This window comes from Pan paniscus, chromosome Y, assembly GCF_029289425.2.
Source record: "Pan paniscus chromosome Y, NHGRI_mPanPan1-v2.0_pri, whole genome shotgun sequence".
NCBI classification, from domain to species: domain Eukaryota; kingdom Metazoa; phylum Chordata; class Mammalia; order Primates; family Hominidae; genus Pan; species Pan paniscus.
The window spans coordinates 8,573,684-8,585,178 of record NC_073273.2 but is presented as its reverse complement, the minus strand read 5'-3'; the positions used below and the strand labels follow the sequence as shown (position 1 = coordinate 8,585,178).

At 35.5% G+C, this 11,495-nt stretch overlaps 1 protein-coding gene across 1 annotated transcript; it reads right to left on the bottom strand.

Annotated features, from left to right (window-relative positions):
• Positions 1–374: 374 nt before the first annotated feature.
• Positions 375–9,775, bottom strand: LOC129395711 (RNA-binding motif protein, Y chromosome, family 1 member A1-like). Its single transcript, XM_055107104.2, has 8 exons — positions 9,667–9,775; positions 9,115–9,218; positions 6,233–6,410; positions 4,145–4,297; positions 2,036–2,150; positions 1,053–1,163; positions 885–972; positions 375–473 (listed from the first exon to the last, which is right to left on the bottom strand). The coding sequence occupies exons 1-8, from the start codon at positions 9,773–9,775 to the stop codon at positions 375–377; spliced, it is 957 nt and encodes a 318-aa protein (XP_054963079.1).
• Between the last annotated feature and the right edge of the window lie 1,720 nt (positions 9,776–11,495).

The window sequence follows — 11,495 nt, the reverse complement described above, 5'->3', positions numbered from 1 at the left end:
AATTCCTTTGAATACCTCAAAAAATTCATGGAGGAAGTTAGTATCTACCTCTCTCCACAAAACATACATGTTTCTTTTAGTAAGATGCAGGTAACAATGCAGAAATAACAGGTCAATTTTCGATTTGCAAACAAGGTTTAGTATGCAATAACTATTATTTGAATACTTGCTTTAATATCTGCTTCAGCCTCTTTTGTCAGATCCACCTTCCCCACCATCTCCTGTAGATGACAAATATCTTGAGCTACCACATGTTTCACAAGGAGCAGGGTGTACCCTATCCAGAGAAGGTAGATTGCTTTGGTCTTTTCTGTCAACGTGCCCACGATCACGGGAATAAAAATCACCACAGCTCCTTGAGTAACTCTCCTGACTTATGCCATATCTATCTCATTTATTGCTATAATCATGGTGGCTGCTTCCACCATAAGACAACAGAGGCACTCGTGCAGATGGTGCACCATGAGAGGTCCCTGCAGGGTTGATAAAATAATATGTTGGACTATATTTAAACATTATTACTGCTATCACTAAAGCATGATTAAGTTAAAGTACTATTTGGAAATATCTACTTTCCTCTGTCTTTGTGGACAGGATATTAATTATGCCTGCAATAATCTGAAGGTTTTATTAGTAAGAAGTGTAAGAGAAGTATTTTGAAGCTTAACAAATTTAATTCTAAAGTAAAAGTTGAGTCACATTTTCTGAACATGAACTGAAGTTCTCACCTTCATATCATTCCCTATGCTTTCTTCTGTTAAGAATACTCAATATTTCGACATGTTATATTTGTCCTTCATAATTTTCCTTAGAATTTCATTAGAATAACGATCTGGTCTATTAAATACAATTCCATAATTTACAAATCCATCCCGGACCCTTACCATATCTCTGAAATGCATCTCTATAAGAACTTCCACTTGGACGTTCAGAATGATCTCTAACATCATCTCACCACAGCCATCAAAATCACTAAATTGAAAAAAAATTCTTAATGTCAGAATGAAGCATTTAAGAATTCTATTTGACAAATCCAGGAAATGTTACAATACCTATATCCTCTAGAGAAATGTTCATCCCGACTAGAATGACCATAATCATGGTATGCATAGTCTCTAGACAGTGGAGCATAATCCCTAGATTCTCGGGAAAGTGGATGATTTCTGTGGGCATAAGTTTAAACAACAAATATTAAATTTTCAACTTCTAGTATCCAAAACATAACTAACTTACAACTTAAACAAAATTAAAAGGCCAAACATCTAAACAGATATTTCTCCAAATAAAATAGGCAAATGCCCAAAAAGCACATGGAACAGATACTCATAATCAGTGATTCAGAAAAAGCATTTCAAATCCAAAGTGAGATACCATACTTCCCACACACACTAGAATGGCAATAAAAAGCAGGAAATAGCAAGTGTTTGAGAGGGTGAAGATAAATTGGAACCTTGATACAAGGCTAGTTGGAAGGGAAAATGATGCAGCTACTATGGAGACATGTGGTGTTTCCTCAAGAAAACAAACATAATTATTACAGAACCAAGCAATTCCACTTATATATACACCCAGAATTGAATAAGTGTACTCAAAGAAATACTGGAGCATAGAAATACTGTGGTAGAAACAACCCAAATAAAATAATGGGTTAACCGCTTGTGGAAGGAGTGAAGTGCTATGATGTAAATGAACCTTCAGGACATCATGGAAAAGGAAAGGAGACAGATACAAAAAGTCATGTAGTGTTTGAGCCCATTAACATTAAATGCCCACAACATGTAAGTTCAGAGGCAGAGCAAAGACTGATGTTTGCCAGTAGCTGAGGGAAGGAAGAAAATGAAAGGGACTGCTTAACTGGTAGCTGGAGTTTTAGTTTGTAGTCATGAAAATGTTTTGGAACTCGATGGAGGTAGCTGCTGCACAACACAGAATGTATTTAATGCCACCTAACTGTTTACCTTATAATCTTTAATTTTATTATGTGAATTTCATCACCATAACAAAAAAATCAACCTCTAAAAATTTTTTTCTTTACCTTTCCTTAATTGCATAACCATCATCTCTTGGTGACATACGGTCATTTCTCCAGGAAGAGATTGGCTCTCTGCATGGAGGACCTCCATAATTCTCTCTTCCACATGATATGGGACCTTTAACATTAAAATGATGAAACAGGGAAAGAACAGCAAATCCGAAATACTATTTTCTCTTCTCTCAAACAACTTTTTAAAATTATTTCTTCTATGACTCCATTTTTCATTCCCTAAATTACTAGAAAGTCATGACACTGTGAATATTTCTTATGGCTTTGGATAATCCCATGGCTACTGCAAGGCCAGTTCTTCTAACAAAGCTGAAGACAGACATTAATTCTTAGGTAAAAGTTCATTTGTAATGGTAAATAACTAGTTAGTTATTATTTTTCTTTTCATATGAATTACTGATGACTACCAACGATACAGGGAAGACATGTAAAACCACCAGACTCTTCACAGATTTTTACGTTTACATACATTGTCCCTTCTCAGCTGAAGAAGGTAAATTTTCCTATGTTGTTCAATCCACCTCACACACACAAATGATGCTACCTTTGAATGATTGGATGCTAAATTTTTACATAAAAGGTCTTCTTTATCTCTAAGTGGTTGTCTCTACCTTAAATGTTGACAAATTGAAATGTACTAGTGAAAACTTTCTAATGATGACCAAGATTTACTTTTACTGCAATAAGCAATCCTGTTAAAGGAGTCATTACGACATTGTTGCTATTTCAAAATAGAAAATGTTCTCCTTTAATATACTCTTTACGTGCTATTCCTTAGAGTTCAGTCTTTCACCTATGATATGTTCACTGGCTAATTTTCCAATGGAAATGTGTTGCTTATGTATGCTGAAGTCAATAAACATCTAATTTCACCAATACTCTACATATGAAATGTAAAATTGAAAACTGCAGTTTTCAATTTCCTCCATATTAGGGTGGAGGACTAATTAAGAATTTTAATTTGTTCTGCCTAAACTTCTTTGCTAAGAACTTTTATTTACTGTCTTGCTTTCTTCTGTTCTGTCTGCAATCTTAACAATTCTCCTTCTCAAAAATATTACTTCTATTCAATCCTACTGCTCACCTCAGGTTGCTTAGTTCTAAATTCTCTCCTCAAATAATTTCCAGTCTTATGCTAAGGATCTTGTGTTAATGTTTAAACATCCCGGTATAATCTTAATTATTGATTTACATGACCTTATATTTCACACCTCTGCACTTCTGTGATATCCACTTAATTTAAGAATATTGGACTCCTTCATGTCTACCTTTCAAGACTTGATTTTATTTTTAAATAATAGGTAAGCCCAGTGACTCCTTTTCTGCTAAATGCTCTTGTAGTTCTTTTGAATCTTCATAGAAGCAGTAAGAATGCCTTGCACATAAACATTATTGAGGTCTCAGAAGCTGGATGGTCAGGCTCAGCGGCTCACAGTGCGAGCCAGTGTGGAAGGCTGAGACAGCTGGACTGCTGGAGCCCCTGGCTTTTATATCAGTTTTGACAATGTAGTGACATCCTCTGTCTACAAAAATACAGGGAAAAAAATTAGCTAGGTGTGGTGGTGCATGCCTGTAGTTGCAGCAACTCAGGAGGCTGAAACAGGATAATTGTTTGAGCCCAGGAATTTGAGGCTGTAGTAAGCCATCATTTCACCAATGCACTCTGACCTGGTAAGAGCAAGACTCCAACCCAATGAAGAAACTGAACAAGCAATTTTTCAATTGGCCTGCCAGGGGACCATTACCAAGGGACCTAGGAAATGGAAGAATTCATTAGAGGAAGAAGCCTATCATCAAAGAATACTGCTAGGGACTTTTAGAAAAATTAAGGGGAATTATCTAGCAAACACAGGATTAAGAGGAATGTTGGCCTCACTCTAATCACTTCTTTCAACTGCAGTGAGAAGCTCGAGTATTTCTTCAACATAAATCTGAGTGTACCTAGTGAGATAGAAAGTATAATAAAAGCTATCGATCAGTAATTATGCCCAATGATGTGTCACTTCTGTTTTGTTCAATGAACTTAAATTTAAGAATCCAGTTAAAATAGCTCATTTTTAGTCATACAAAAAATATGGTCTTTTATCAGGTAGCATTTACCTTGGCCTCCCATCCAACTATTGCTTCTTGCCACAGCAGAAGGAGCAGATGTTTCAGGAGGAGGACTTCCACTTCGTAAAGATGGACCTCTTTTAATTGGAATAGCTCCCCTAGAAGAACTCGTGTTGAGATCAAGAGCGTATCCACCATCATCTGTATTTCAAACAAAATCGTTTTAGTTAACTAGCATCACTGTTTCTTGAATGGCTAAGTTTTGTTGTTTTTCTACATATTAAAATGTTACAAATTCACATTTGTTTAAACTAATAAAATTAACATTTCTATATGAAATTAGTACAATTCAAGCAATAAAAGTCTGTTTAGAAAATCTAGAAGGAAACTCAAGAATTATAATATATTGGTGTGAGAGAGAGATGTGGGAAAAATGGGGAGTGAACAGGGAGCAGAAATCTATCAGTAAAATATCTAAGTATAATATACATAAAGAAAAAATATTAAAAAATGATAAATGACTGTTTATATCATTCTATTATGAGGAAAAATTTTCAAAGCATATCAAAAAGATAAACTAAATTCCATTCAAAGAAACTCAAATATTTACAATATCAAAAGGTGACACATCAGGAAAATATATTATCTCTAAAATTTGTTAACATAGTATAGAATTCTTACAATTCCCTTGTGAAACACTAATTTTCAGATTAGACTATGCTAAATTTTAATAATCTTTAAGAATTGCTTATTAAATAATATAAAAATATTTTATATATCTACAAATCTGTAGACATATGCCAATTACTAGGTGGTGTTACAGGTTAGAATACGCACATTCTCATACATGGCAGAGTATTATTGAATCTCACACTCAAGATCAGTGGAGACAAAATTACCATGAAGCTATGCATCGTAAAATGCAGCAAACACTGCAATTTCAACTTTAAAAACACATCTCCAATTAATTACACATCTGGTCATTAAAACACAAAATTAAAGATCGATTTTTGAAGGTTGGTTAATAGATAATATAAGTTAACCAATAGGTTGATTGATTGATTGATTGATTGAGATAGACTCTTGCCCTATTGCCCAGGTGGGAGTACAATGGCATTATGTCAGCTCACTGCAGCTTCTGCCTCCCAGGTTCCAGTGATTCTCCTGCCTCAGCCTCCCGAGTAGCTAAGATTAGAGGTATGTGCCACCATGCCAAGCTAATTTTTTGTATTTTTAGGACAGACAGTTTGCACCATGGTTGCCAGGCTGGTCTGGAACTCCTGACCTCGTGGTCCACCCGCCCCATACTCCCCAAGTGCTGAGATGACAGGCGTGACCCACCTCGCCCACCCCCATCCAATATATATATATTTTTAAATACATGGTTTGTTTTTCTTTTTTATGTAGAAATTGACCCCTCATTTCTATTGTGTAAATCACTCATAAATACCATTTTCAGTGACTCACCTTCCAGCAAGAAAGATACATACATATCTGTGAAGCAGTGGTGTTTTGTCCTTTCCAGAGTCATAGACTTTTTTTAGAAATTAAAGTTCTACGTTTCTTAAATTCAAAATGCTTTATGGCAGGCCAATGTACAAACTCTCCATATGAAAATTACAAAGCAATAGATTTGCATACATGTTTGCACATGTATACACAAAAAAAACAAATATTGGAAAATCAATCCTAAGTACTGAATTACTTTTTTTCCTGTTGGAAAGTTTTAAATATTCCATTGTATTTTGATAATACAACTGATATGAAGTTCTGGGCCCCAAAGTAGAAAACTCTATGAAGTATAATTAATATAAATGAGTTCTTCAGAAAACCTGTTGAGTACAGGCAATCAGCATTCATAAACTCAATTCAGTTTGAAATTTGTGTTATTTCAATGCAAAGTTATTACAATTTTAAAACAAATTTTAGATATTAGTGCAATCATTCTTATAATACACCTTTAGTACTTAGAAATAATTTTGCTTCTTATCAATAAGTTAATTTTCTTATCAATAAGAAAATTACTTCTTACCAATAAGTAAATTTCCCAAAATAAATAAAATTGCGAAATTTTGATATCTTCAAACTTATTTTCTTTCAGTCCTATGGTTCCATCTTTATATTTTAGAACATTACCCAAGTGTCCTTCATGTGAGGGCAGCCACGCTCTTGTTCCTCCACTACTTCCTCTTGCAGATCTCAGACTTCCTGAAGGGCTTCTGTTTCTTGAAGAAGGTGGTGGTCTCCGCCTACCACCACTTTGAAAAGATGGTTTCTTTGCTTGTTCTACTTTTATTTCTTTTCCATCCAAAGACTAAAAGTATTAAGAGTACTATCAATAACGTTGGCAAGATTAAACCTAAGCACATTTTACAAACATTTCTACATCAACCATAGTTCAATTCTAGATATTTTCTCCCAAAGCAAATTTTTTTTTCTCCTAAAATGAACACATCTTTCACAATACCAGATTTGAGACATTTACTGAACACACGCCTTCCATTAAGGGATCAAACACAAATTCTATTATTCAAATTCCTTGAAAACTCCTCAATTATTAAAAAAAAACACCTCAAACAAAAAACATTAACCCATCACACATTCTATGGAAGAATGTGGCATGTCTTTTTTTTTTACAATATATCATCCACTTCATCTTTGTATTTGCATCACTGACTTAAAAGTTTCAGTGTCCCAACGAAACTTGTGTCATTTAAAAAAATGAGGTTACTTATTCAAAATGATTAGTCACATTAGTCATATGAGTTGTTTCTTGTTTGATCTGCTAACACTTACGTAAAATATCCCCATATGATTTATAATTCTATGTTTACTCTAGAAACATTTCTGTAAATGTGATCCTTGTTTGATCTCATTAAGGTTTCTTGCCTTATTCATTTCTTATATTGCCTTAGACGTGCCCCTAAAAAATGACTCTTAATATAGTACTTCATGTTGTTTCTCAGAAACGCTTAAATGTGCTAATTAATTTCACAATAACATTTTTCAGTATGATCTTTTCTATAGGCCAAAGTATTTTTGAAAACGGTTCAGATAATAAATAACTCTATTTTAAAATTACATGTTTTTTGTTATTTGGGGGAAGATCTTAAATCCCTTACAAGACCTCTTGCAGCCACATCGCCAGTTGTTCCTACCTTGAAACTTCTGCTGTTATTTCTGGGCCCAAAATATTTTCCCCAGATTTGCGCATGGCTGCTTCCTTCCCAGTGTTTCAAAGTCAGTCAAAATTCCTTGAACTGTTAATTGCCCCTGCTAACTCTAAGAACCTCTTTTGTTGGCCGTCTTAACATTTATGTGCATATAACTTCATATTTATGTTTACACAATAAAATATGTGAGATGAAGTAATTCAGAAATAACGTTGGCTGGGCGCGGAGGCTCATGCCTGTAATCGTAACACTTTGGGAGGCCAAGGTGGGTGGATCATGAGGTGAAGAGATAGAGATCATCCTGGCCAACTTGGTGAAACCCAGTCTCTACTAAAACTGCAAAAATTAGCTGGGCGTGGTGGCATGCGCCTGTAGTCCCTGCTACTTGGGAGGCTGAGGCGGAGAATTGCTTGAACCCGGGAGGGGGACGTAGCAGTGAGCCGAGATCGTCCCACTGCAATCCAGCCTGGCAACACTGTGAGACTCCATCTTAAAAAACAAAAAAACCAAACAAGCAAAAAATCTATACAAATTACCTGCTCTTGTGCTTGAAAACTAGGGGGGAAAAGGAAATTATCATAGATTACTATACGTAAGTAAAAATTATCTCCACAACTACCACAAATTTACTCTGGGTTTCTACCACAGCTTAAAATACTAATTATAAGAGTGAATAAAAATGTACTTTCTGCTATGTGTCAGCAACTCTAGTAGATGCAACAAAAATAAAAGCAACTAGGAAGCCTTAAATATGCACTGTAGACAATTTAACCATCAATAGATTAATACACAGTACAGTGAGTATAAAATATCTACGATTTGCAACGGGGAAGAAAATAGAAAATTGAAGTTGTTTTTGAAGGATGAATTGTTATTTCTGAGACATACATAGGAAAGAATAATTGTCAAAAAGTCCAAAAAAGCATTTTAGGGGTAGCATAAAGAGTGACAGGAGCTAAAAACAGATTTGGATAATGTTATAAAGCAGAAAGACAGATTTGGATAATGTTAGAAAGCAGAAAAGCTCTAAAGGGCCCAGAATGGAATGATCTTGACTAGAATGTAAAGGAATTCAATAGTTAATAGAATTACATAAAATTTTAAAGCTTTAGTAAACACACAATCCCTAGATTTAAGACTCAATTGGACAAGAGACCATTGGTTTGATCAAAACACGTTCTCAAACACATTGGGAAAATGAGCAATTAGGTATTCATGTTACATAAATCACTCTGGTGACAGGAAAAAAACATCCTTAGGAGAAAAGAGCAAGGACGGGGCAAAAAATGCCAGTTACTTCTTCTGTTGTCCAACTTCAATGTTCTGATATTGTTTTCTATTTTCAAGTACTTAACACATCCTTAAATGTAAAGGTCTTATTTAAATGTACTTTCTCAAGAATATATTTGCAGAAAATGGGAGAGAATCTTTCCTTCCTGTGAGTCTGTCTAGATGTCTATCCACAGTTTGTATATGCTATAGAAGTATTTCCATGAATTGGAAGTAATTCCATTGATAGCATTTAAAAAATGTTGACTTAGTCCTTTCATTTAGAGGAGGGTTCCTTCTAGGTTTTAATGCTCTTGGAAACCTTTGAAAATCTATTTACACCCATATTGAAATACAAAAATAGAAAAAAAGTTACCATATATTAACTTATGTAATGTTAATTGCAGTACCCTTCCAAATACACTTGCATGTGTATGGCACAAAGAAGACGATGGCTAAAGCATTTTGGTCCATATGGCATTCTACTATCTTCAACACTTTAGTAATACTAAAAAGACCTAGAAATACTGTTAACTGAAAACCAGAGTTAGAGTATTATTAATAAGGGACTCTTACCTTTCCATTCATATCTCTGGCAGCATTCTTAGCATCTGCAGCATTCTCAAAAATAATGACCACAAAATCTCTGGACTTACTGGTTCGACCTTTTATCAAAGGAACTAAGATACATAAAAACATTTTATATTTATAGAATGGACTCACCAAGGTACTAACCATCTGAAAGTTACATCAAAAAATAACTGCATTTCACATCACTACTATGATTCTTAATACTAAGTCACCCCTATAGTCAGCCTATTTTATTCCAGTTTGTTCCCTAACTCCATAACACATTTACTTTTCCTCATTTTCCTTTCTAAGCAGTAAGTGATTCTTACCCTTCACCTGCTGCTATGAGAATTTTCCAAATATCAGATAGATACTTCAAAATAAGAGTTTACAAATCACAAGGTGTTTTAATGTATGTATACAATGAACTTTGAAAAATACATACTTTAAAATACATATATAACCTACATATTTTAAATAACATATTGAAATATACATACAAAAATACACACAAACAGAGACACGCACACACACAAAACATATGGCTTTAAGAGTTACCTTCCAAAAGGGGACCATGTTTTGCAAATACTTCTTTAAGCACCTTTTCATTGGCTTCTCTATTGAGGCCACCAATGAAAAGCTTGCCATGACAATCTGCTTCTACCATTGTGCTGTAAATGGTTAAAAAAAATCTATATTAGATAAAAATAAACAAACTAAAAAGATAAAATTTTATTACATACTGTGTTGAAAATTCAAGTAAAAGTCCCTTCCAGAGGCTAACATCTTTTTAGTATTTCTTAGTTTAAATATGTAAAATTCATAGCATACAGAGCAAAAGGGGCACTGACTTCATGGACAAATGCTGCATTTTACTATGTAGGTGACAAAATCTAATTTCTAAAAATTAGATAAGAAAAGCTACTGTAACTTTCCTAAGTTGCAATATGAAGGATGCTCCCAGTTAAATAATTTTATTTGAAAACTATATATTTATGAGGTATGGTGTGATGTTTTGTGTATTTTTTTTTTTTCTTGAGATGTATATCTCCTGTTGCTAAAGGGCACTGCTCACTACAGCCTCCTCCACCCAGACTCAACTGATCCTCCCACGTTTCACCTTCCCAAGTAGCTGGCTGGGCAATTTGTGTGTGTGTGTGTTTTGTTTGTTTGTTTGTTTGTTTTTAAATAGACATGGTTTTCCTTATATTGCCCAAACTGGTCTCCAACTCCTGGGCTCAAGCAGTCCACTGGCCTGGGACTACCAAAGTGATGGGATTTCAAGTGTGAACCACCACACCCAGCGTGATATTTGTATGAAAGATTAAATCAAGGTAATTAAAATGTTCTAGGGGGAGATCATTTTAAGTATTTTACCATCTTTTAGTGATTTGAAATATATAATAGATCAAGGATCCCCAAACACTGGCCTTCACACCGTACCTGTCTGTGGCCTGAATGTAATGCCTGAGGATAACCTGTAATACCTGTCTGTGGAGAATGTAACGCCTGAGGATGACCTGATGTGGCAGAGTTTCATCCGGAAACCTCCCTAGCCGCCCCCCACCCCTCCTGCCCCACCCTGTCCCGGTGACAGCCCCACTGCCCCACCTGCCCCCTCTCACACCTCTTCCACCAGAAGCCCCGCCCCACCACGTGCCCCTCGGGGCCCTGCCGCCAGCCCGTACCCCTAAACGTGTCCATCTCACTGCCTTCTTCCGCTGGGCAACACTTGTCTGAGGAAAAATTGTCTTCCACCAACCGGTCCCTGGTGCGAAAATGGCAATAGAGTAAAGGAGCCCATTATGTTATTCAGGCTGGTCTCCAACTCCTGACCTCAAGCCATCCTCCTACCTGCACTTCCCAAAATGCTAGGATTACAAAAGTAAGTCAGTGTGTGAAGATAGTAGAATAACAAGCAGATTTATTTTGTTTTCGTTTAAGTCTATCCAACTCCATTTAACTCCATTACACCCACTTATTCGGTTTAAATTACTTAGGTGCCACAGATACATGAAACATGTTTCAAATACTGTCATACAAGGAAGGAGACAATTACAGGCTTTACAGAGGCAAATTTAAACCGAGGTTATTTATGGCCCCAGACTTCTACATACACTAAAATACGTCAATATTTGATAATTCCCCCCAAGCAAATCACATATGTGACATGTGCTGACTAAAGTACGGGTTTTTAATCGCAGTGGTTAAGTATATTGCCTGTATTTTGAATTATGATGACATTCACAGAGAAAAACTGCTTTAATAAAAAGTGCCCATGAAAACAATGGCGCCTTAGCACCACCTCCCAGAACTTGCCCACATGTCAGATATGTCCGACAGTTAAAGGTAGAATCTTCAAGAAAAATCAAAGAGTTTAACAAAAA